This window comes from Cheilinus undulatus, linkage group 2 (genome assembly GCF_018320785.1).
Source record: "Cheilinus undulatus linkage group 2, ASM1832078v1, whole genome shotgun sequence".
Taxonomy (NCBI): domain Eukaryota; kingdom Metazoa; phylum Chordata; class Actinopteri; order Labriformes; family Labridae; genus Cheilinus; species Cheilinus undulatus.
The window spans coordinates 46,674,278-46,701,364 of record NC_054866.1 but is presented as its reverse complement, the minus strand read 5'-3'; the positions used below and the strand labels follow the sequence as shown (position 1 = coordinate 46,701,364).

Genomic DNA, 27,087 nt, shown 5'->3' with positions numbered 1-27,087 from the left:
TGGTCACATGACCGATACCGGGGAATGTGAAGGGCAGAGAGTTTGGCTGGCACCTGAAGTCAGAAAGAGAAAGCCCTCTGCCCCCACCTTTCCCTGAGTATAACACAGGCTCACTGTGTCTGCTCAGTGGGAACGGAAACTCACCAAGGGGTTTTACCTGCATTCGCCAGAAATCTAAATCCAGATCTAGACTTTAGAGGACCAACAAAGGAACCAATTCACCAAGAAAACAGAGAAACAGAATCATAAAAAGTCTTAATGCTTAGTGTGCTATCTTATTCTAATGTATTACCCTCTGTATGGCATATATTTACAAGTCAAACATTAAAAAATTATATTTTCAGTGTTAAACCTAAAATATTTAACATCACTGATAAACCAGGGGGAATTAAGGCAGGGCAGCAGACCCGGATCAAAATAAACCCCTGAGCTAATCAGAAGCAGGCTGCAGTTTGTTTGTTTTCATCCAAACATTAAGTGGTAGTCAAAGGAGGAAGATCTGTACAGAAAGGTACAGTGTGAGCCAGAACATCCCTTGGGTCAGGTCATACGAACAAATCTGTGTTTGTGAAGTGGACCATCGCCTATGAGCTAACAGGAGAGGCAGATAGGAGCGAACGTACCTGCTGATAAATGTTCAGATGAAAAGAGACGGTCCCTCCCTTTCATTCCAGCGGGGTGACTCCAACTGAGCAGAGATTAGAAAAAAATCCTGTCATCACTTTTTCAGTTTCACTTTAAAAGTCAGCAGAGCTTTAGGGTGATGGTGGCCCAGAGAGAGTTGAGGTAAACATGAATTCACTGGTACATAGAGACTCTCGATCACAACACAGAACAAAAGACAAACAACGTAATAATCTCCATTCATTACGTGAAGAAAACTTCAATGATCCATTTAAAAGAGGGGTATGACAAAGCACAAATTGCTTTTACATATTTTCTCCCTGCACTCTAAAATCAAAGCAGAAAGGAGGGGGATGAAGAACACAGACTCTGTCAATATGGCTTTACAGAGGTGTGCTCACCTCCTGGCAATTTTACCATAAGGCACAGGTGGCCAGTTGTCAACAGCCTCTTGCACCAAGGGGCTTCAAGGCAAAGGTGTGCATCAAATATGATGCATACATGCAAAATATTTAAACTGTGATCATTCTCAATGCAAATAAGGTGTCCAGAGTGCACAAAATAGCATCAAAATAAAGTGTGATAGTCAAAAAATTCCATAAGGAGAACAATGCCGCCTCAGTCAGAACAGATACGAATGCTGAAACTTTCAGAATAAAAATCTTCCTGTTAGGTTAAGTGTTAAGGTAAGAATGTGGATACCAAACGTTAAAAGTCAAAACCTGACCTGCAAAACCAGATTACAAAATGTTCAATAAAGCCGAGTAAACAGTCTTTTAACTGAGAAACAGCTTGTGCTCCATGAAAACACTCTAAAATAGCTTATGTAGCTAAGGCTAAAGCTGATGATAGCTATGGAAGCTATGTAAATAACGTAGCTACATAACTAACATAGCGAAAGCTAAGGAAACTACGTTAGCTTATGTTATATAACTTGCTAAAGCTCATGTTGCTAAAGCTATTGCAGCAACATTGGCTTATGTAATAACTATGTACAACTATTGCTGCTGCGTTACTGTTAGCTAAAGTTAACAATGCTACATGTAACTACTTCAAAAATAGACATAATTTAATTCCAGATTAGACCTTTGGCTTTTTGCTCTGTTTAATTCATAAAATGTTGCTTAGTCTTTAATGTCTGCAATGGGTTTTCATGAATGCGACTTCCTGTATTAATAAAGTTGAACTAAAGAAAGAAAATTGAAAATGTCATACCGGCAAATAACGTCCCCTTCAAAATGACAGATTTGGCATCTCACAGTAGTGGTTTGCCTGGAGGGGGCGTCTGAGACCAGTGACCTGACCCCTCTCAAAGAGTATCCCAACCCCACCTACTGAAGTTCAAGTCCAAAAGCTCTATTACATCTTCATATCAAGCAAATTATAGTAAGACAGGTCTAGACATGCTTAACCATCAAACAAAACAGTGGATTTCTGTGTGGTAAACTGACATTAGATAAATGTTAGAATCACGATTTGTTGCAAAAGAACTGATATTACATCTGCATATATATTGTATATTTTATGTTGAACTATTTTAAATGTGACTTTTATTTATCTGGGCACTCAGAAGAGGTGATGAGCGGGTATGACCTGCTCAAGTTTGAGTATATTCAGTAGTCATGTTGCTCTGTGGCTTTGTTTTCTCAAAGGGGATGGTCTAAAATATTACTATTTACTCACTATGAAAGCTATAAGCCAAATGAGGGCCTTATATCACTCTTTGCCTTGGTCCTCCAAATGATCAGAATTACTGGTGTGTAGGCCAACAGCAGCAGAGAAAATATTCTGTCGCCCCCAAGTGGTCAAACCTAAAACCTGTAAAATATTTATCCAGAGTAGAGTGCATTTACCCAAACTCTGGAGATGTTTTTCTATAATTTTTAGAAAATAACGTTAAGTAATTATTGAAAAAGGTCAGGTATTTTTTTCTACATTTTTTCTACTTTTCTTTAAGAATTTACTCATTAACTTTTGGTACTCCTCTCTGGGACTTTTCCTCTAAATCTAAGAAAATTTCACAAGGAACAAGAGACTTTCAGGACTTTTCCCAGAAACTTTTCCGTCTTCTCTTGTAATGTCTCTGCAATTTTCAGTAGAAGGGGTGAGGAATTTTGGGAATGTTTTTTTTTTTTTTTAATTTTATCTGGAATTTTTTTCCTAGTAGTTTTCAGAAGATTTCTTCTGCGATACTTTCCTGGAAATTTTATTCTTATTCTTTTTTTTATTTTTTATGAATAGTTAATAAAGACATGACACCAACTCAAAGTGGAAGCATCTTTTTAATTTGATATGTACATAATCCCAAACAAACTAAATTCAAACAAAGAGTGGTTGGAGAAGGAAAGAATGGTTAAAGAGCAGTTCATAAAAAACACATTCAACATTGTCCCATGTTACTCATCCATGTTTGTGCAAACACCACAGCAGATCCAACAACACAAAATGTAAGGAGAAAAAAAAAACAGAAGTAAGATAAGGTTTTTGTTTTTCAGCAGCATGAGTCGTGTTGTTTTTGGCACAGTGTGCAGATGTTACCCTGCATCTGTTGGGCCTCACAGCTTTTCAGTGATGTTGTTCAGTGGCGTGTACAAGAAGGCACCATCGTCTTCTTCATAGATGATGGCCACAGTCTCACCTGTATCTGACACTGCTGCACTGGTCTGGATGTAGGCCTGCAAGAAAGAGTAGATGATAAAAATGCACATTTTTACAACCAAAGCATCTTTAACACTTAAAATGAGCAGGTATAATGAGTAAGAAAATAAACACACTACATGGTTTCACATGTACTCAACCTTTACATTTAACACTCCCATCAACTCAGCTTATTAGAAGTTATAAACTTTATCATTAATTAGACCATACCCACAACTAAAAGAAACCTTAAAACATGAATAAAATCATAAAAGTTTAAAACAAATCTGTCCATCTTCTCACCCTCTCCAGCAGCTGTAGCCGCTCTTCATTCAGCAGGTTGTTTTGTCTCAGCTGGCTCACCGTGTTCTCCAGTCCCATCAGTTTCTCCAGGTGTCGGCGGTGTCGCTGCTGCAGCACTTTCACTTTCTTCTGCAGCTCGACCACGATCGCCTCCAGCTGCTCCTTACTCAGACTGTTCTTATGATAGCTGTTCATAAAAATAGAAAAAAAGACTGTAAAAGTTGTCACGGGATAGAGGAAACACATTCTTGATTAAAACGACATTAGCGTGGATGCTGCTAAAGCGCCAGTTTTATCAGAACTTGACGACATTTCTTCGTTAAAAGAAGAACAATGAACAGCAGTGAGTTGTTTTCTTTTCAAAAACGATAAAAGTTGTGTACTGACATGTCTACAGGTTCATGTTATACAGTTCTCTATGTAGTTTACACCTCGGTAGCGGCTATGAAGTCATGTGTTTTGTTGCGCTGATTGGCCTGTAAAGATGTGACAGAACGTTCATCCAATCACCCTCCGAGTTTATTTTTCAAAGCCTCTGCCCTTTCCCAAAGGCTGCGTATGATAGGTTTTCCAGATGGATGCGTGAAACAAATCCATCAGGGTAAGGCCTGATCTAAATTCTGGTCTAGGGCTCATTTTGTTGCTGTGGTATCAAACAGGTATGAACTTGTCAATAAGGATAATACTGTTAGTGGTTCTTACTGTAAACAATCTTTTTACTGAGCATAAGGTCTAGCATTTATTTTCTCTAATAATCAACATAAACTATATCTCTAAATATAATTCCATACATTGCCCAGCCCCAGCACAGAAAACATCCTCACCAGTGCTCCTCCAGCTGATGATCATGCAGTTCTCCGCTCTCCTCCTCTGATTGGCCGTCGTCCCCCTCCTCTGTGTCCACTCTCTGCACAGTGAGGACCAGGGATGTTGGGGAGGGTGGCGTGTGTTTGGACACTATTGGCAGAGTAGATGTGATGGGTTTGGGGCTCAGAGCTGATGACAGAACTGTATCCGGGGAGAGGCCGAATCGGGAAGTTTCGCTGGGGAAAACGTTGGGTATCGTCTCAAAGTAGGCGATGACTTGAGTTTCGCTGCCTCCACGTATGCCTGAGAACTCGTCTGTGGAACACGTCACATCTCGAACCCCCAGAGAGGCCACGGTCTCGTCTGCATGGCAGAGCGGTGAGTTGTTCATGACCAGCCCATGGCCCTGCGTTAAAATGGCAGCAGTGATTTCATTCATGAGCTCATCTTGACCTTCACCAGCAGGACATTCAGACATCACCACCACCTCTGTGCTCTCTCCACTGTTACTCAGATCATCTACTGTCTGGAGTAAAGTTAACGGGAAACTGGCCTCCATTTGAAATCTGTTCGCTGGTTCTGTCTGGAGAGAACAGTGAAGTTCTCCAAGATCACCCGTCTCCACCAGGCTGCTCTCTCTCTGCTGGAGTGGGTCCACAGTGATCTCATACAAGTGCAGGGTCTGCAAAGTATTCCCCATCTCTGCAGCGTTCAAAGCCACTGTCCTGTCATCTGATGCTGTTACGCTTTGATTATCGTCAGCTCTGAGGCGTTTTGGTATCTTCTCACAAGTGTCTGTAGCTTTCCGTTTCTGGAAGAGAAACAATTCCTATACATCAGTGGAGTCAATGCATATACAGATCTGTTCATTTCTGTGCCTAATAAATCACCCCTTAATTTATATACAAACTATAAACCTGATTTTTCTGAGAGAAATTAAAATTAGAGAAATAAACTCACAATTTACAAATACTGAGGAAAAATAAAAAAAATTCTTCAAGATCAGGGGTGAGTAGAAAAGTATTTTGTGTCCTTAAATGTTCAAACTAAGACTAAGGTAGGTCTAACTCTGCTTTACCTCTGCTTCTGGGAAGACTGTTGGCACAGCGTCACTCTCAAGGTAACGTATTCCCCATCGCACCTTAAAGCAGGAAGGTGCAAAATGTTCATGGCAAATATACTGGTGTCGAGAGGGAGTCCAGTTTTCACGGCCCATGTTCTTCAGCCACTGCTGCAGACGGATCGGATCCTGCAGGGGGAACCTAGACAAGAAAAATAACAATACATGTAAGACACATGCCACACTTAGGCTCAGTCAAATGAAATACTGTAAAAGTTTGAAATCAAATAGGAAACAGCTAAAAATGCACCCAACAGACAATTTAACCTGTGCTTATTCCAGGGATTTGACTGGAAATTCTGCTTTAATGAGCATAAAGAAAACCAGTTTGATATCTGAGCACCAGGGATGATGCTGCGATCAAGTAACCGGCCGACTCTGTGGACTCATCACAATTTGGCTTTAAGTTTTGAACAGTGACAGGAAATCACACTGTGATTGTTTGGAAGGCAAGAATAAGTTACAGAGTGATAGCACTTAACGCTGAGAAATATTTCTCACATTTAGTTTGTTTTAGTCACAAGTGAAAATAATATATCCAAACAATGATACTGTCAAATAAATTTTAAAAAATGCATGATTTTTAGTTTCATTTTATTACAGTTATAATGTTAATCACTTTAGAGGCATCAGGAACGTAATAAGAATTGATCAAAACTATCAGTCTCTTTAATTCTTAAATAAAAATTGCAGACCTGTCTGTTTAGTTAGACTAGGAAATACTATATTGTAAACAAGGCTGTAGTGCACTGGTTACAGTGAGTGCTTCCAGATGTTTATAAAAAAATACCACTAAAATCACAATGACTATTCATTTATTATTAGAGCAGTTGCTCTTTTTGTGCATCAGCATTTAGAGTAAGGCGATTGATGTTTGACCTAGGGTTGTCATGGATTCATGATACACTGGCAACAGAATTGGAAATAGGCACTCAAAACTTGTTTATTTCTTGTTTTCATTTTTCAAAATTTGCAAACAAACTCCCAAACTCTGTCTAAATAGCACATTGACATATCCTTATGTATAAGGATTTATTAAATCTGCTTACATCCTACTTGTGAATTTTATTCATGTGAAAAGTTCTGGAAGCTACAGTCTTTGCTCTTTTGCTCATGTTTGTGCCTCTGTGAATGTGCTGCTGCCTGTCTTGGCCAGGACACTCTTGTTAATGAGATCTGTAATCTCAGCAAGGCTTTGCTGGTTAAATAAATCTAAATGAAAATTTAAAAAATGATTATCTTAATCATTCAAACTGGGATGCACAATATTTGATTTTTGTCAATATTTGTCAATATTTACAAATTAATTTTATCTGATAATAATATTTAAATGTAGTTTAGACCTACAACTTTAGTCCTAAAAAATGCAATTAAAAGTTTGAAGATGAACAAATTTCATTCCTTAAAACACACTCTAAAGGGTAAGGAGTGATTATGAATTAAAAGAAAGACTTTTATATAATCTAGACCGTACAAAAACATAAGCGACATTTCAGTACAGAAACTTTGCATTTTTTTTTTTTATTTGCATTCAGACATTGTTCAGAAGTTGACTTCTAATAAAATTAGCATCTACTAAAACTAGTCAAAAATCAAGTAATGGATACCTAGGACTATTTAGTCGGCAACAGTTTGATTTTAAATGCATGTAAGTTGAATATAGTGGTATAACAACACTAAGCTTGTGTATCTTAATTTACTTAAAAATAAAGTAAGTAATCCCCCTGTCCGGGTTTCACTGAAGAACCATGATTCAATCAGGGTTCGGACTGGCTCAAAGGTCACAACAAAATGATTAAAACTTACAAAATCATCTCGAAAATAATAAATTGTTGTAATTTTTGATGCCTATGATTTTAATTCCTCACATCAGAATTGCAGTAAAAATCCACATGAAGAGTGACTCATCAAATAGGAACAAGCAGCATCAAGTTAGATGACGCGTCCAGCAGCACTGTTGGAGCAGCAAAGTTAGCTGCTTTAGCTAAAACAGTTTAAAACAAAGCAGCTCACTTGTAGAAGCTCTTCCTGTCGTGTCCGTTACCGGAGTCATTCTTGCAGTTGAGGACTGAACAGTACTTTGGCATCTCTGTTTGTTGTCGTCGTTGTAGCTGAGGATGTCTGCGGACCAACCAGGTTCACAACAAGGTGAAACTCGTGCTGTGTTGTCAATTCGTGGCGCATAGTTGACGACTGCCGATCAGCTGTTTGAGTCGTGACGTCATACGTATGCGACTGTCATTCTATCAGGAAGTATCTTTTCCGTAACGAAACTTGTTTTCAGCTATGGGTGGCGTATTGCATTCACTTGAAAATTAAAAAAAACCGTCCTGTTTTTACGACATGACTATCTCATAAAAACAGGATTTTTTAAATTTATTTTTGCTAACCATGTAACATTGCTTCCCGGCAATAAAAGTTATACCAGGAAGTTATACCATTAAGCCTGTTTATTTCCTTTTTAAACAGTGCCACATTTGTAAGGAACATGCATTTGTGGGATGAGCAGCAGAGCTGAATATGTGAAGCCATGGAAAATAGCCAAATCTTCTCTGCCAATGCCAAACTGCTTACTTTGCCATTGACTCTTGTTTGGAGGATTGGTCTAAAGAAACTAGACATATTGGCAATTTAACAATTTATTCATCAGACAAACAGGAGCTTCAGTAGCGTGTAGAAGAACCATACACAGCCACAACAGCCTGGCACCTCCTCCTCATGCTGGTCACACACACTGCTATGGGATGGCATCCCAATCTTTGACTAGCATTTGTCACAAGTCAGCCAGTGTGGTTGTGTTAGTCACTCTGGCATGAACAGCACGCCCACGTTGATCTCACAAGTGTTCAATGGGGTTGAGGTCAGGACTGCTGACAGAAATCAGCATAGTGTTCTCTGTGTCTGCTCCACACTTTGATCCTACAATCCCACAGCTGTAGAGAGAATCTGGACTCATCTCTGAACATTACAGAAGAGTCATTAGCAGTAGTTTCATCACTGTTTTTTAAGTACTGATCGAGTATTACTATACAGTGTTTTACAGACATTTTAATTTGACAATTTGGCTGATTTATTTAGTTCAGAGAGTACACATTATGACTTAATGTAGGCTAAAGGCTAAAATGTAAGGACTTTTTATGAAGCAAAGCTGGACCTTTTTTTTCTTCAACTAAAAATAGACTAAAACAATAGAGGTTAAAATGACTAAAATGTGGATAAACTGAGAGACATTTTAATCCAAAAACTAAGATTAAAACCAAATTTAAAGGGGACAAAAATCCCCTTTTCAGGATTTTCTAACAAAAATATGTACCCCTGGCCTGTCCACAATCCCCTCAAGTACCAGAAACTTTTCTCAAAGGAGTTAAATGTGTCTCCTTTAATACAGTGAGTTTGTAGAGATTTAAATATTGGCCATAAACCAGAGAATCATCCCATCATAATTTAATCACTTTGGACTTTAAATTACTGCGCACTGCTTTATCTCGAAATTATAACATAAAGAGTGATTGAGAGTCAGTATCAACTCGAGTTATAGTTGTTTGCAATGTTTCTTATGAATCAAAATTAGACTTGTTTTTTCACCACTCAATCTGCAAGTTACTCTCAAGGATGGCTGATGACTAGCTTGAGTTCCATCTGACTGTAAAATAGTGATAAAGTATCATTTATAAAAATAATTTTCATACTTACTGTAACAAGTTTAGATTTCTGGAATGTGTAATGTAAAAGCTCATACTGCAACCACATTTTTTCTTAATAAAGATCTACATAATGGTGTTTTTGACCAGGCAAACTGACAGAAATAAAGAGAACAGCTTGTTTCTAAAATCACTGGACTTGATTTTTTTATTCAATATTTTTTTCCAAACATAACACGGAATCTTTAAATGATACAGTATATATACATACACATAAGTGTACTTCTTTATCTAAAAAGTTGAGGGCCGTTGGACAATGCAGCTGTGCGTTTCAAGACAGGGTTGCATTTTGGACGTTTTATGTACTTTAGAAATCCACATATTGGGGTAATAATCACCAGTTATTGAACAATAATCATGACTACAGTGCCATCAGTGGTCGCCTTACACCAAAGCTAGTTTGGAGAGTAGACTGTGCAGGAGCTGCCAGGTGAGTGGCACAATGACGGTCAAGGATGAAAACATGGAGAGCAGCAGTATCTTCCTCAATGGGAAGCAGTGCAGCAGTGCAAAATAAACGTTACCAGCTTTATGACTGAACCGACTAAAAAACACTACTAATGGCAAACAGCACCGTTCAAAGTGTACCCAGAAACAATCTATTATTTATGGAGGCTGGGGTCATACATGTTTTTCTATTTTGTATTCCTGTAAAGTGGAAAATGATCTGACATACTGTAGGAAGGTTTAGAAACACTGAAAGACTGCTCTTTACCCAGTTTACAATTCTCTAGCTGTGTACACAGGCCAACAGTACAATGCTAGGTTTCAGAGTCACAAGGTGCTCCTTGTAAAAACTGAACAATCATTATCATTACAGATCTTTGGTACATACCACCTAAGTCATCCTATCCTGCTGAGAATATCACACACTTAAGAACCAAGCACCTCCAAGGAGACATCTGAAATTCTCAACGTTGGCTTCTTTACCCAGTGGTGGAACATTTAAAGAGGGCAGATGGACAATGGAAATGGGGACTTTCCAGTTTTAACTGATATAATGACGAATGCACCCAGTTTGGAACTGGGAAGGTGTAAGTGATCTCTTCCCATCTGAACTACACCACGTGTTTTCTGCATACAACTAGTGGAAGTTTGTCAGGGAGAGGGATCCCTTAGGCCAAGCATAAACGACAGCATGTCCGAGCACTGGAGGGAGTGAGGTGGCTGGGATGGTTCAGGTCAGATGGGAGGTTGTCAGTGTCACAGACGGGTAAGTGTGGCCTCTACATCATCCCCAACTGCATTAGCGTGTTGGCATATGCCATGGGCTTGACATTCGGATGAGGCTGTAGAGAAAAAGGACAGAACGATAAAAATTACATCAACATTCAAAGAGCTTTAAAGGTTTCTAAACAAGGCTGAAAAACTAGTCTGTGTTATTAGCTGGAGATAAAGACACCTAGATTTACAGTAATTTTTTTACAAATCACTCTAGAGGCCAATAATGACACTTTTCTTGATCTATTTCTGAATAATTCAGTCCTGTGTGGAGGAGGACTAAGAGGAAACTCTTTATGAAGTAAAAGCTAATATATAGTTCACTTCCTTATTTTTTCTTCAGTCAAATTTTGTGATGACTATTAGAGAAGCTGAGAATTTCACAGGTTTGTCTTGATGTCTTTTACACCGTCAAAATAAAGTTACAGTAAAAGAAGAAAATTGTTCAATTTCTCAGTCAACTTTCACTTAAGCCCGCAAATGTTACTCTGAGCAACCACCACAGTGATGGCAGCTTGTCAACTTCATATTGTTACCTGGATTCATTCCTACATTTACCCAAATCAATGTCAAAAATACAAAACATATTTCATACTTGTGTGTGGATTAATTTTTCATATAAGCAGTTAAGACTACACTTAGCAAAACCAGCTTTTATGAGACAACATTAGATTTCTGTTAAAAGAGCTAACCTCAACACATCTTTAACAAATAACTATTATGCCCAAAATGTATGATCATGATAAAAAGCACTTATTTGTAATACCTACCTTCATTGACAAGATTTTAAATAAAGATTAACAATACATTTTTTTTTCTAAGAATAAATGATACTGACCACAGCAGTGAACTGGTGAAATTCTGGCTTGAGGTCAGATCCCCTGAGGTGGATATAGGCTCCTTTGTTTCCCATCTGATCACTGGAGGAAACAGAACAACAACCAACCGTTAAAGTGAGCAGATATAACAATGGCTGAGTCAGCACTCTGTAGATGGTCAGCATGATGACGCACCAGTAGTTTGGAGCTGAGAACACGGTGATGCACTTCCCTGAGTGAGTGACCTCGTAGCCCTCAGCTTTAACCTCATGACTCCGCACGATGAAGTCCAGCTTGTTCTGTTCAAGGAAGCGCTCCGTCACGTCTGGCCCGAACTGACAACTCACTCCTCGCTTGCTGATTGACCGACCATTCTGTGGGTCAAAAAGTCAGAGAGTGAAATGAATAACTTAATTTAAGAAAGTGACTGAATGTTATTTTCACAAAAACTACAGGATGCTGTGATCAATGCGGTGAACGAGAACTGACCTGGGGCTGTGGATCTGACCAGAGGAGGTCACACATGGGACCTGTGGGAAATCAGAAGCAAGTTTTAAAATGGACCTCTTTCTAGATATACTTTCTAAAGAGAAATGTATGCCTCACAAGCACCAGTTAATCAATTAAAGACTGTCAAACATCTCCAGTATTTTATTATTTAAAAGGCTAGAATTTCTTTGTCTGTAAGAAGGGGGAAGGGTCAAACTTTTGTTATTAATAGGTATAGAAAAAATTGTAATCATGGATCAGTGCCTGGTCTATCCTGATTTTGCTCGTCATTTTGAGAATTAAGGCCGTGTGCAACTATTGGCTATTACTGAATGCTGTTACAGTGTTGTAGTCAGTCCGAGCAGAGGCAGGGATAAAGCATATCTCCCTGTGGGCTGAAAATTTATCATCAGAGGGCAGGATATCAGAAGCAGATAGGGTAAATCCCCCCAGCAAATCGCAACCTGTGAACTGCTTTGATGTCAGCGCAGCGTGCTTGGAGGCAGGGCTGGCAGCTTTGGCCCTGCTCTAGAGAAGGGGTTCCACAACTTTTCAGGCTGTGGCCCCCCCAAAAAGTTGTCAGATATCAGGGGCCACAATCTTCCCTTAAGGGGATAAAGCACAAAATCTTGCACAAAGCATCATGCACAAACCTTGCGTTTTTGTAATTTTAACTTGCATGCAAGCATAAATCTTACTTAATAACGACATTTTGATATAATTTTTTTAAAATACTAGATAAAATTCATGATTTTAAATCGTGTGACATTTCTCTTTGTTTTATGAAAAGCAACAGCATGCGACCGACCCCCCCCCCGACCCACACTTTGGGAACCACTGCTCTAGAGCAGGACCATTCTTGGCGTGGAAGTAAATCAGCACAGCTTGGTTTGGCTTCGCATGGCCAAAAGGAATAGTGGAAAAGCCCTATGTGTTACTTACTGGGTGCAAGTGCTAAATAAACTCTTGTCCACAAATTCCGTGTGGCAATCTTTGTTGTGCACATATTGTACAAGGAAAGCTTAGAAAAATTTAAATTTCACTATAAGATACCTGCAAATCTTAGCATTTTTAGGTAAAGCAGTATATGGGCTGATGCTAATGCTACAAAACTCCAGTGTTAAAGTCTGAAACCTGCATGTGATTTTTGGTGACTTTCTACAGAATAAGGCTTTAAGCCAAGAGAGTACCTGTGCAGCTCTGCACTAAATACTTCTCTGAAGAGCATATTTAGATATTTCAATGAAAAACTCAACACAGAGGTATTCATGTGCACAGCTTTGCCAGCGCTGGAGCTTTTAGATCCCTGCCTGTATGCAGACAGATGCATTACAATCCAGTCTACTCAAGTTTCTCTGAGTGCCCTCAAGGTGACTCACCTCATTTGACATAGAAACATTTGTGTAAAGTAGGTCAGTTCTATCATTTTTACTTTCTGTTACATTTACTGCTTCTAAATATTCCTCAAATGTAATTGTCATATAAAATGCAGAGTAGCCTAATGTCAACACAAGTATTTCCCCCATCCATGTAGTGAGCTGCTTCAAAGCAGTCACATGTCCACAACAGGTCGATATTTGTGATGAGTTCAGATTCAACATTACCTGAGTCTGGAGGCTGTCTGTTTCTGTCAATCTTCCTGAGGTCATCCAATGTGACGCCGTCTTCACTGAACAGTCCACCATGCATTACCTGAGAGACAGAATCTTATTAAAAGTGCACAAATAGCACATAAAGTAAAATCACTGAGACAAAAAGTGTCACAAAAATAGTTAAGCACAGTCTTCAGTAAAGTTATGGGGGAATTTTGGACATTTCCCTGTAATACAGACCCATGACCATATCACCAGAAAAAGCTACAATATAAAAAAACAAAAAACAAAAATACATCTTCAGTTGCATTGGGCCACATCCACCGACCATTCTTAGGAAGAAATTTGCTGATGAAGCCCACTTAAACAGTTCAAGGAGATTCTGACATTACTAAAGTTCTATTAGTATTCTTTTCATAGCAAAGATATACTAATACTTCAGAGCACTTTTGTGTAAATTTGAGTGCTGATACATCAGTATATAATTATAAAGTATGGTTTATTACCTAGTTTAGCACATAATAAAAAATAAATTTATTTAAATGTATTTTAATTCTGAAATGTTTGATCTAGAGGTGTTTTCGACTAAGGATTTTCATAGTCAAATCTGATTCATCAGATTTTGCTTTTAGTTGACTAATAGTTGAACAGCGTTTCCGCTAGACTTTTTTGTCCCCGGTCAAAATGACTGACAGCATGTTTCAGCCTCTTCATTACTCGCAGCAATGACACAAAATCTCTCCATATGATATTAAGCCTTTGGCTAACCAGGAAAACCTCACTTAGATTAAAATTCTGCTTTACGAGAAAGCTCTGGTCAAACTTTCCCACTTTCCCTGCATAGTTCCCAGCAATACTGAGCTCGCACAGAGAGATGCATTTGCTTTGACGTCATCGTGCACACATAATTAGCCATGTGCTTGCCATCTGAGGAGATAAACAACCCCAGCACCCCTGGACAGTAGATTTAGTAAGACTAGGCAAATTTTAGTTCATATCAACGCATTCTCGAAACATATCTTCTAGGTTACACAAAATATAATATGCAAGTATTCAGTATTTACTTATCTGGTCATTTGCATGTTTTCTGACGGACATTTTGACCAGTTATATTTTTATCTGCTGGACTTCCGCCCTTTTTACCAGCCAATGAGCAGCAAATTCTGGCTAAGGAAACTCAGGCTTAGCACCCCCATGTAGCCAGAATGGTACGATCTTGGTTACATAAGGTTGGTACATGAGGTTCATAGTCAAATCAGACTCCACCGAATCGAATCATCTAACTGCCGCCTATTCCAGGTCACCCCTGGTTTGATCTAAACTGCAAAATGTTTTACTGTAACAATAACAGGTAAGAAACACCTATTAACAACTAGAATGTAAACCTTTACACGCAAGTATTAAATGACTTTTACAGCACTTGCTTTTGGAAATAAAAGTATCATTGAATCATTATTATTCTAAGTAAGTATGAGATAATTAGTTTCTCTCTCCTGTTTATAGTTATTTTCCCTCCTGATTCAAACTGTTTCATCTGGTGTGCTGACAGCATGGTCTGATTAGAGCATTGTGTAAGTTGTTTTAAATGGCAGTACTCTCTTAGTAAGACCATCCATTCATTCATTTTCTATACCACTTATCCCACTGGGGGTCCCAGAGGGCTGGAGTCTAACCCAGCTAGCAATGGGGTACACTTTAGACTGGTTCTAACCTTTATTTAACCAGATAAAAAAAACCCATTGAGATCAAGATCTCTTTTACAAGGGTGACCTGGCCAAGAGGTCAGCAACACACGTCATGAAAAAACATACTAAATGGTGGCAATATACAATAAGTTAGAATACACAGGTTGCCAGTCAATATGTCATATAGAAACAAGCAACCAGGCACACTCCCATTCACACCTACGGCCAATCTAGTGTCACCAATTAACACAGGGAGAACATGCAAACTCTGCACAGAAAGGCCTTGAACAGGAAGCAAACCAGGATGTGACACTTGGAGGTCCAGTTTATAATTGCTTTTATGTTTTAAATTACTCGTAATGAAATCTCTCTGCTTCTCCATTTGAACTTGTCTGACTTTGGTTTTGCACACAGCCCTGCAGCCTCATGCCTTTATATGTGAATTAAAGTTGCAGCTTTCTATGCTAATTAAGAAAAACATGCATGAGGTTTCAAAGATATGGAATTTACCAAGTTAAGAACACATGTGAGAGAAACCCAGCAGTCTAAGAACAGCTTAATGACTCCACCGCAGGCTGGCTACACACTAGACTATTTAGGCCAGATTTTGGGCTCAATTTGCCCCCCAGTGATCTGAGGCAGTGGCCCAGTTTGAGGCTTGTCACAAACATTTTTTGCCCAAATATTCCTCAAGTGTGTCACTAAAATTATTTCACTGGTCCTGGATGAGTTGGAGCCTTCCTGATCTCAAATTGTGTATATAAAACATGTTTGATATTTCTGATCAGGCAGCCTCTAATAAAATGCCCACAATAACGATTGAGAGAGAGAGAGCAGAGTTGGAAATGCCACCAAATGGATGTTTTGTGACTTTACAGCTTATAAATATGGTAGTGGACATAAACACGAGTATACTAACTTCTCTGCCAAGATTTAATTTCAATATTCTTTTTCGCATTTTGTTTTTCACTGGAAAACAGAATGCATACCAGGGCAGCCAACTGACAACACTGACTATCCTCCACTCTTACTTTTAAAAATTGGTTAAGATTTAAAAATCACTCATTGTGTAGCAAGCCTAAAACATATCTAGGGGTCTTTTGAAGACCAAATTAAAAAAAAAAATCAAAGGACGATACCAGTAAAGAAGGCCCGAAGTCTGGGAAAAATCCCTTTCAGTAAATATAAATGTAAACACATGACTTTTAGTAAGTTTCCGTCCCTTTAGTCATGCCTCTCAATGGGAAAAAAATCCAAGTCAGTTCTTTTTAGCTCAGTATATCAAGTAGACCTTCCAAGTTTCGACTTTTTCCCAAACTTTTTTCATTATACAGAGCCTGGAATCAATTAAAATGACAACAAAATGATTAGCATGGTTCTGAGATTCATTACAATGCTGCACTGCTTACCAGTATTTTGTTGTTGATACATTGTGCAAGAGGCAGCCACTGGAAGACCTCACTAAACAGCTGGAACATCTGGGCTGTGTACTTGGCTTTGACTTCCCCTTCAAATCCGTACATCTGGTTCATGTTGTCCGTCTCATGGTTACCTGTCAGCAAAAGTCTTGATTGAGAAATCCTCATAAAACCTCATAGTGAAGAACATTCACAAAAAGGAAGATACAAAACGTTATGTAGACAGGAGTAAATTAAAGGTGAGTAAATTAAACTCAGTTGTGTTCCGAACTTTTTGACAACGCACATATTGAATGTGACATTTATGACATGTTGCAGGTACAACATTCACATCCACAGACTCATGCACAAGCACACTGTGAGTGCTCTCACCCCTAAGCAAGTGGAAGTCGTTGGGGTAGAGCAGCTTGAAGCCAAAAAGGGTGAGAATGACCTCAACAGAGAAAGAGCCGCGGTCCACAAAGTCACCATTGAACAGCTAAATTCAGTGGTTAAGCAATATGACACACAAGTTGTTTTACCCCCAAATTCCACATAGTCCATCTGTGCAGCGTTCTGTCCGTCCAACACATTCTGAAACAAACTGTTCCGTTTTAAGTCAGTGTTTGGTTTTCTGTGGCCAACACACACAGTCTCTGGCATGTGCTGCTCTATTTTTAAAGGAGCCAACACTGGTAAAATTGCACAGAGCTGGCTGACCCCATCACAGGGTTCCTACACACTTTTAAAATCAAATTTAAGACCTGATTTGAGAAAAATTAACATCACTCATGTACAGCAAATGGACAAAAATGAAAGAGATGAGATTTCTGGTTACACCGGACCAAGGCTGAATTTTCTGATTTAGTGAAATGAAGTGTCAAACAATCTAAGTCCAAGACATTTTTGGGCCATAAATGCACAAATTTGAAGATTTCTGGCAAATTTCTTGCCACTATTCTACCAATATACTGTATTGTGACATTTATTATGACACATTTTTGCAGGTGTCCAAACAGTTTCTCTATTAAAAAGCGAAATGCCATATGCCGTTTCGTGCACAAGCAAAAAAAGAACGATTAAAGTCACATAAAGATTGGATGTCTTAATCAATGTGCCCTTGAAAATTTAACACCTGTCACTTATAAAAATAAGACTTTTTTTTTTGCCTTAAATTTCAAATATTCAATTTAAGACCTTGTAAGACTTTTCAAGGATCTGCAGGAACCCTGCAACCAGGAAGACGCACACAAGGGGGCACACAAAGCATCTGGTAAATTTCAAAATGAAACACCACGTACAGACAATAGAGCAATTATCCCATCACTATATCCACATTACATTAAAACAGGAAGCAAATTGGCAGCAAATCAACCCCATACAGGCAAAGAAATGTGCTGCTGTTTACTTTTTCCCCCTTGAATTTGTGATTTTGAGATTGCACTGCTTAGGCTCAGATTCAAAGACTGAATTTAACCCAGAAAGTCAATTCAATTTCACAGCCTACTTAGTCTTATCAAGACTAAATAAAAAGAAACAGACACAAGATGAACCGCGCTGCATTCAGTGTCCACTACGCTTCAGAAACGGGCCTAGAAAGCGAGGATGCATGCTGTCGGTCAAAGCTAAACTGTACTCAGGCAAAACGGTGCAGACATGGACCCTGTGGAAATTGCAGGTGAGACAGAATGATAAAGCAAGGGGGATGACTGCACTGAACACAAATCTAATTTTAAAAAGCTGATGGCTCGACAAAAAGAAAGGATACATAAGGGTTGGTCTCGGAGGGTAAGCCGTTCAACGTGAAGATGTTGAGAAGATCGTAGTATTGCCCATGGGTGTCACCACAGATAGTTATTTTTTCTGCCTGTGGAAAGGAGAAACACAGCCTTGATCAAAGAAATATCAGGGATGCTCTGATTAGACACCATATAATCACATATTTGACTTACTAAATGGCTGATTATTGCCAAAGTTCTCACCTCTTTCAACTTTATTTCCACAAGACTTGGTAGCTTCGATAGAACATCTTTAACTTGCACCAAAATCTGAAAGAGCAGAATCAAGATTAATTCCAACTGTAGGTGATATTTACTTAACTAAGAGTATGTCATGTATTTACCTGATAAGCACACTTTCTGTGTAGTTTCTTCTGATCTTTGAACCACTCCATCATCTCCTTCATGAATGCCAACGTCACCTTTCCATCTTCAAGTTTGGGGCCAATGTAGTCATCCTCAATAGCTGCAAAAAAAAAACCCCAAAAAACAAATGAGTTTAATCAGTAATGGAAAATAACAAAGGACATGAAAGACAAAAGAAGGTTTACATCTTATATTTTCTCATTAGTTTCTGTTATTAGAAGCATAATAAAGTGCTTGATCTGCACAATGTTAGTAAAAGCACATTATGATTAGAGATATCCAAAAATATGTTTCGTATTAAGAAAAGACACTTACTCATGTTTTCGATGTCCAGAGAGTCCACAACAGACTTTTTTGTCTCATCGCTGGCAATGGCTCTCTCAAAGGCCTTCTGTTTCACGATCTTGTTACATTCTTGATACTTCATCCTCGCATCCTTGTCATTTGGTCGAACCCTCACTACCTGTCATCAGAACAGGGAAACGATAAGAATTACCATCCTGGTTAACCATCAACCAGCATTCAGGCAGGCATATGGAAATACACCCAGAGAAGTTGGAAAGTGAAAGACATGCATTTTAACACAAGTGTTAAAATGTTTTATGTGCTTATTATGTAAAATAGTTATACTATATGGTATTTTTATAAATATTTTGTTCTATTTATGCCGGTTGTGGACAAAATTCTCTGAGGGTCACAGTGACACCCGTTACATTTTAGCAGATTATCCATAACATAAGGATTTAGCTGTAACACATAATTCTGTAAGGGTCATCTCTTCCTGTATGATGTCATAGGGCTTGGTTTACTGGGTACAATAAATTTCTTACATTTTGGCTGAGCTTTAGAGGTTCTTTTAATGTCACAGCCTTAGCGTATTTATGTATCTTATAATGAGAACTGAAAAAGAAACCAATGACCTCAAATTAGCTGGGGAATGAGCGCCTTCACTTAGAATGTGATTGTAACGTTGACTGGATTTAAAGGATGACTGCGATGTTACACTGAAAGGCAACATTAAGAGCAAGACTATAAACATCAGAACAGCTTTCCTTTTTGGGAAAATCATAGGGAAACTTTTTTAAATACATGGACTTTTTGGAGGATGGGGGGGTGCCTTCTGTGGTTTTATTTCTGAGACAGGACATACAGGACATAATGCTGCACAATAATTCTTATCATGGTCGCAATTTTAGGCTGTGCAATTACAAATTGCATGAAAGGCTGCAACTATTTTATCCAGTATTACTTGAAAGGTTTACAAAAATGCCTTTAAGTTTACAATAGTGCAACTATTGTCATTTGTATAAATACCTTTACTTTCAAAAGAAGGAAATCGTATTTTTTTGGAAATGCAATGTTACTTATTTTTTGGAAAATATGACGTTATTTTGAAAGCAGAACTGTAAAAACTTCAGGTTTTGTATCTTTTTTCCATCCATTATCTACACCATTTATCCAGTTTTTGGGGTTGCAGGATGCTGGAGCCAATCCCAGCTGTAACTGGGCAAGAGGCGGGGTACACCCTGGACTGGTCACCAGTCAGTCACAGAGACAAACAACCACTCACACACATCACAGCATAGAAAGGACTGAAGCAAACCAGGAATCTTCTTAGTGTGAGGAAACAGCACTAACACCTGCACCCCTGTGCTGCCCTATGTATTTTTTATGATACTTAATATTTGTATGCTTTGAGCTGAGATATACATACTGCAAAACTATCATTATTCTCTTCTTTTTCCTTGATAACCAAGCAACTAGACTAATGACACCAATTATGTGTTATGTATTTATGTTTTGCCATTTATTACTTTTTATGTATTATATTGTAATCGCAATGGCAACTGCAATATCGTCCAGCATAATTGCAATCGCATATTATTGCCAAATTGCGCAGCACTAGCAGGAAAAGAGCCACAGGCTGGACCTGAAACCAGTCTGCCTAAATTGAAGAGAAAAGCCTCTGTATAGCAGAAATGTATTGCAGACACAACATGATTACTGGCAAATGTTTGGTTCTTTACAAGAAATTAGTGATTTAATCAGCAGTAACTGTTGCTGAAATATTTTTGTATCCACTATTAAATGCCTCTGTATATACAAATAATGAAGATAAACAAGTAAAATATACAAAAATACCCAGTGTTACATTCTTTGCATTGCAGTTAACACTGGCTTACTCAATCTTTAGCTGATAAAATTTAGCATTAGTTTTTACATCTGCATGAAGAAAGCTATATAGTTGTCCTTAAAGTAAATATATGAGTACCTATAATTACTTAATTGTGAGTATTCCCCAATTTGTAACTATTTGGCCCCATGGCAGTGAGAATAAACTGAATGTGTCCCTCTCAGTTACCCATCCCTGCTCTAGATGTTTGACCACATGGCAGATAACAGCTACTCATGAACAAAGCTGCTATGTTTCTTACCGTCTCGTAGTCTTTAAGTGCAGCCTTAAACTTTCCCAGTGCCATGTTGGAGGTGGCACGGCGGTAATATCCCTTTATGTAGTTTTTGTCTATCTCCAGGGCCTTCGTGGCATCAGCCAGGGCATAGCCATAGCACTCTGTGCGTAGATATGCCAGGCTTCGGTTGCTGTAGTAGATGGCATTGGATGGATTGACCTCCAAGGCCTCTGTGTAGTACTTGATTGCATTTTCGTAGTCTTTTTCTGCAAACATAAATGTTACATTAGTAGACATCCTGACTCTAGGGAATTCATCTAATAGCTTAATTTAATACCTACTAAAACCAGATGTTTTGTATTTTCCAATCCCAGTTCATTACTGACAGGATGTTTAGTCTTTTACAGTGTGCCAACAAGAGCTAGAAGATTACAAGATAACCTCTGTGCACTCTGTTGACTTTTATTTACAGTGTTTGAAAACCCAAACATAATATGAATTGAATAAATGAATGATAATGTAAAATCAACAACCAAATGAAATGTTACTCTAAATAGAACACATTTATTATGTTTAATTTAACATATCAAGAGCAGTACCATGATCATACTCTGTATATAATCACAGCTAAATGATTCAGTCCTAAGTGCTAAACTTTACTCATCATTTATTTTTGCAGCAGGGCAGGGTGATGTCATCTGAGAGAAGTTACTAGTAAGAATTACATTTGTTAGAGGACATCAGTAAATCAGCAATACTGGAGACAGACAGTTAAACAGATGTGATATTATGAGATGATGCCAAAAACTGAGTTCACAAGAATCAAACAAGATGAGAATTTACATTATTTTGAGGATAGCTTTGATAAAAAAAAAATACAGGACAGTAAAAAAAAAAAAAGTCTTACTTGATTGAAAGTCACAAAATGAAAAATGATGCAGGTCAATTTTGACATGTATAACTAGTTATCATCTTGTTATGAATATCCCTGCTTACACATTGTTCATGTTTGTATAGCCATGGCTCAAACTGTTCATTTAAACAGCACTCATAGTCAAAATCAATCTCTGTGCATTTTTAAAGACTCAAATCCTCAATTTTCTTCACTATGACGAAGGAGAAGGTTGATACTTATACAGGTAGCCTACTGTATCCATGTGCCCCTGGCCTGTCCACAATCCCCCCAAGAATCAGAAAAATCCATTCCCTCTCCCCCTCTCTTTCTTCACCAGAAAATGTGTGCTGAAACAAGCCGTTCTCAGATTTTCCCCTCATGATATCGTGTGGGGAGTTAGCCCCACCCCCCAGGTTTGGTTGGCCCTCCCTGCTTGGAAGAAAGTTCCACCCTCCTCTCCTGATCCATTAAGCCACATCAACTTCTGGAGAGGGGCAGAGTCGGGTAGCTCAGGAACATTTAAAGCCACAGACACAGAAACAGGTCGTTCTGAGCAGGGCTGTAACAGAGGGGTTTTTAGACATGCAAAAATCCAACATCGGAGTATTTTTTCTGCAACAAACTTCACAGGCATATGTTAGGGACCTCTAAGACCAATATAAACTTGTCTTAAAGGGTAAATTATGTGACCTTTAATGTTAGTGTGTGGATAAGTTTGCAATAACTGATTTCCCCCACTTTGGCCATTCTTTTGTACTTGATGGCTGAATCATTTTTAAAACAACCTGCAAATCAGTTACAAATAAAAGACTCAGACAAGTCTTTCTTTACTGATAGACAACCAACAAACGTGTTTGAAAGTTCACAGGTACTTTCCAATAATAGAGCAAAACCACAATGTACCTCTTTGACATAATCTCACTGGCACAAACACAAAAAGGTTTTGTATTTGAGTAGGTGGTGGCACAATCTGTTGCTTATTATATTCAGTATACCAGACAGGCAGCAGCCTACTCGTCCAGCACCAGACAGCCTGTCTCTTACTACTGCTCTGACTCATCAGTGGAACAGAAATAACAAGGACTCTAGGTATCTCAAATCTGAACCTAGAGAATTTTGAGAATATAAACTCATAAAAGAGACTGAGGTGGAAATAAGAAGCGGTGAGCATCTAGGGGTCCATCTCTCAGCAGACCCTACCTGGTCAGCACACTGCTGCAATAGTGAAGAAAGCCACATCATCCCAGGAGGATGAGGAAATTTAGTATATCCTCAGCACTGTAAAATCTCTCAACTGCCACAGCTGAGTCTGAGTCAGTCTCTCAATCTGTATCACCGCTGGGTATGAGGACTGCTCCTCCCAAGACAAGAGGGCAGGAGCACAAAGTACATCACAGCAACTTCTCCACCTACCTAAATGATATCAACACAAGGGTGTAAAAAAGATGACAGACTGATAGGGAGCTTATGTCATGAACTGTTCCAGGGCTGCCTTCTGACTGTTGTATCTGCTTCCTAAATGCAGACTCAGAAGATGAGAAGCAGCATTTTCACCCTGAGTCATTCAGACTGTAAACTCCTAACTGATGAGGAAAATGCCTTTGCAAAATTCCAGCTTTCTTCAAATAACTATGCACTTCAGTTAAGGCACTTTAAGTTAGTATGTAAGCAAACAGAGGATACTCATACTCTACAGAAGGGATAAGCACTCAGCGAGTCCCTAAACCCAGTTAAATTCTTACTATTCGCCTCCACAAGTCAAGGTAAGAAAGAGGATGTCCCTGTGTTGGCCCACCGTGCCAACACAGGGACATCCTCTTTCTTACCTACCCTACCCTACCACATGGCTATCACAGCCCAAACAGCACTGGCACCTTCAACAGTCCCAGGCTTAGCAAGAGGGTGGAGGAAGCAGAGCTGGGGTGAGGTGCCCTTACTGAGGCGCTCTGACGCTCTACGTCCCTTTTCTACCCACCCTAACACAACTCATAATTAAAGCTACAACAAGACTACTATTCCTATCACTGACATTACACATGATACTGAAAAGGGTACTCAAGAGAAAATGAGATGGAGAGAGCTAAGCAAGAGAGTGGGGGAAGGCCGGACAAAGCTGATGCTCTACTTCCCCTCTCTACCTACCCAAGCACGACTCATACTTACAACCATCACCCATTACTCGGCCTTCAGCCAGCATTATCCCTCCTTATCCAAATCCACTGACTGACCTGAACTGCTTCATCTGACATCTCCTTAAGTGTCTTTTGCAAACTCTGTCCCTGCACTCCCAGCTCTCTAAGCAATGAACGAGCTGACCTTGCTACAAACCCTCTACACCCCTCTTCTACTGGCCAGACCCTAACTTGCCATCCTTGCTGTTCAGCTTCTGCTCCTAAATCTGCATATCATTTTCCTTTCATAAGCTTCCTCCACAGAATCCTCCAAAGGGATAGTCAGCTTTATAAAATGAACTATACACTGACTGGCAGACCGTAGAACTTTGACAGTTCTTTAACTAGAGCAAACTATTTCCTGTGGCACAACAAGTTTCCTTCCCATGTCTACCTACATCTCCCAGTCCATAGTACCCTTTAGCTGGCCTTTCAGAAAGCTTTTTTTAACCTGCAGAGTGGGAAATTTATCAAGTTTTAGAGACAGAGAATTTTTTTTTTAATTAAGTAAAGGTAAACACAATAATGTTTACAACTGTATGTATTTTTCATCAAAAAATAATATTTCCTTGGAAATTTTCATTGGTGAGAGCAAAGTTGAATGAGCTGATTCAAGAAAAGAAATACAACTACGAGGCCAAAAATTAGTCAAATCCTTCCCCCCACAAACAGGTAGTATATTTTTCTGTCATTTTTCATGTGCATATGTTGTCGGTGTGTTTTTGGTATTTCTTTACAGAAAAAAATACTGAGCGATAAATTGTGTATTGTAAATCAGATAAAAATATAAAGATTTGATTTTTGGACCATGTAACCCAGCACTAATCAGAAGCACTTCATTATTTTCTTAACTTTTATGACCAAATCATATGACATTCCGTATTACAGTGTATCTCCCTCTTTTTACTTTTATTTCAGTGCAAGTAACTGTGCCTCTATATCTATGATTTTGCCTTAAAATAAAACTTAATAAGAAGTAACAATAGTGTTCAAACGGCGATTCTTAAAAACACAATGGTTAATATCAATCAAAAATAGACAAATCATTTAACAACAGAGACTTCCGTTTATACGGAAGAGTATTAGGGCCACTGAAAAAAAGATTTTGAGACAAATTTTTTTTTTTTCAATTGTGAGAAAAAAGTCAGAATTCGGAGATTAAAGTCAGAATTCTGAGAAAAAAGTCAGAATTCGGAGATTAAAGTCAGAATTCTGAGAAAAAAGTCAGAATTCTGAGAAAAAAACATTTGAGAATTTTTTCTCATTTGAAGAATAAAGTCAGAATTCTGACTTTAATCTCAGAATTCTGACTTTTTTCTCAGAATTCTGACTTTTTTCTCCGAATTCTGACTTTAATCTCAGAATTCTGACTTTAATCTCAGAATTCTGACTTTTTTCTCCGAATTCTGACTTTAATCTCAGAATTCTGACTTTTTTCTCCGAATTCTGACTTTAAACTCAGAATTCTGAGTTTAATCTCAGAATTCTGACTTTAATCTCAGAATTCTGACTTTTTTCTCACAATTGAAAAAAAAAATTTGTCTCAAAAATTTTTTTTTCAGTGGCCCTAATACTCTTCCGTACGTTTATGACGCTTGTCTTAAGATGATTGATTTCGGGGGCTAGTATGGAGATACATTACTAATTAATAGGGCAGACTGTTTTATCTCAAAATGAAATATTCTCTAGAAATCAATGATTCAAGTAACCTGGTACAGAAAATATAAATATATTATTATATAACGTGATTCTCTACAAATCGAAACCCAGCCTTGCTGCTATTTTGTGCTCGTTAGCTAACAGAACAATCTGTGATTTCAGTCTTAAACTCGATTAAAGTCGTTTCACCGAAATAACAGGAAAACACTTCTGATTAACGTTATCAAAAATGAGCACAAACACAGATGAACAATGCGGTCAAAACACAGAAAAGGTCTGGTTATCGGAGCATTTATCTAAACAGGCGTGACGGCATGTGTTACATCTCTGCTGATATTATAGCTGCTAGCTCGCCCAGAGTCCAGTCGTAATCCAATGAATGAGGTTTACAGTTAGCACGCTCTCACAGCACTTTTAGCTTAGCCCAGCGTTAGCCACCGGCTTCTATTAGAGCCTGTAGGAACATGTTCATGACGCTGCTGTTATTAGTGGAAACATATTTGTCTGCTCTTAACAGCTGGTGACAGCGATTGACTTGACAGGTGTGCCAAATTACCTTTAAAGTACTTATTCGCCTTCTCCTTCAGCAGCTCAGCATCATTACCTCCCTCCGCCATCTTCTTCTTACTGCCGTATTCTGAGTCGTTCGCCATTGACTGGACAGTCGCAAAGGTCGTAAAGTTTCTCGAATGTTTCAGAATCTTTTCCGAGTAAACTGACAAAGAAAGAAAACTGTTGGTGTATGTCCTCGTTTTACTGCTAAGACTGGTTTAATTTAATGTTTTTAGAGGTGAGTATTTCTTGGTTAAATACGACAAATAGTGTGTTAAAAACAAACGTTACGAAAACACCTCCACCAAGAATCAAGTTAATTGGTCTCAGTTTGGCAAAGACAAATGTCCGGTAGAATTCAGGTTAACCTGACATTTTTTTGATAACTCACTCGAGTATGCGTGCTAAACAGACAATAGGACAGGGCAACCGTATTTTTTCACATTTAGTGTGGCTGTCATAGGTGTTCTGTCTTTTCACGATTGTTTTATGTCTTTAAAAGTAAAAAGATTTATGTAATTGTTTTTAGAATAGGACATTTTCCTGATAATTGGAACAGTGTAAATAATGTGCACCACTTCTATTTTTAAATAACATCTCTAAAGAAGAAACATCTATTTTAGTACTGAAACACAGATATTCAGACAAGAGAAGCAACTGAGTCTTTAATTATTATCCTCCAAGTCCAATGTAACTGTTGACTGTTATCCCTTTATTTAGATATTTGCTAACTTGAAATGGTAAACAATAGAGCTAAACCCAAATATGACCTATTATGATAATTATATACCGTTAATTGTATATAATAGTTATTTTTATACTCATCATGTTAACAGCACCATCACTGTGAAGGGAATCAAA

General features: G+C 38.4%; 2 protein-coding genes across 2 annotated transcripts; both read right to left on the bottom strand.

The window, feature by feature from the left end:
- Positions 1 to 2,887: 2,887 nt before the first annotated feature.
- Positions 2,888 to 7,682, bottom strand: LOC121517721 (THAP domain-containing protein 5-like). The gene is made up of 5 exons (XM_041799713.1): positions 7,505 to 7,682; positions 5,450 to 5,633; positions 4,389 to 5,182; positions 3,565 to 3,751; positions 2,888 to 3,299 (listed from the first exon to the last, which is right to left on the bottom strand). The coding sequence occupies exons 1-5, from the start codon at positions 7,576 to 7,578 to the stop codon at positions 3,180 to 3,182; spliced, it is 1,359 nt and encodes a 452-aa protein (XP_041655647.1). The 5' UTR covers positions 7,579 to 7,682; the 3' UTR covers positions 2,888 to 3,179.
- Positions 7,683 to 9,322: 1,640 nt separating this feature from the next.
- On the bottom strand, positions 9,323 to 26,447 carry ppp5c (protein phosphatase 5, catalytic subunit). Its single transcript, XM_041808761.1, has 13 exons — positions 26,231 to 26,447; positions 20,974 to 21,215; positions 18,854 to 19,001; positions 18,517 to 18,638; positions 18,377 to 18,442; positions 18,163 to 18,261; positions 16,788 to 16,893; positions 16,407 to 16,549; positions 13,325 to 13,412; positions 11,721 to 11,761; positions 11,427 to 11,605; positions 11,252 to 11,333; positions 9,323 to 10,481 (listed from the first exon to the last, which is right to left on the bottom strand). Exons 1-13 carry the CDS (start codon positions 26,325 to 26,327, stop codon positions 10,419 to 10,421), a joined length of 1,476 nt encoding a protein of 491 aa, XP_041664695.1. The 5' UTR covers positions 26,328 to 26,447; the 3' UTR covers positions 9,323 to 10,418.
- Positions 26,448 to 27,087: the final 640 nt, after the last annotated feature.

What these genes read in the sequence shown, in the direction of transcription:
- ppp5c (XM_041808761.1), bottom strand. Translation starts at nt 26,327, where the DNA reads ATGGCGAACGACTCAGAATACGGCAGTAAGAAGAAGATGGCGGAGGGA. An exon ending in CACTTAAAGACTACGAGACG is followed by an intron (nt 19,002 to 20,973) that starts GTAAGAAACATA and finishes TTCTGATGACAG; the next exon opens with GTAGTGAGGGTTCGACCAAA. An exon ending in CAGACAGCCTCCAGACTCAG is followed by an intron (nt 11,762 to 13,324) that starts GTAATGTTGAAT and finishes GATTTCCCACAG; the next exon opens with GTCCCATGTGTGACCTCCTC.
- LOC121517721 (XM_041799713.1), bottom strand. Translation starts at nt 7,578, where the DNA reads ATGCCAAAGTACTGTTCAGTCCTCAACTGCAAGAATGACTCCGGTAAC. An exon ending in CAGTCTTCCCAGAAGCAGAG is followed by an intron (nt 5,183 to 5,449) that starts GTAAAGCAGAGT and finishes TTTCTCTTCCAG; the next exon opens with AAACGGAAAGCTACAGACAC. An exon ending in CATCAGCTGGAGGAGCACTG is followed by an intron (nt 3,752 to 4,388) that starts GTGAGGATGTTT and finishes TTTTATGAACAG; the next exon opens with CTATCATAAGAACAGTCTGA.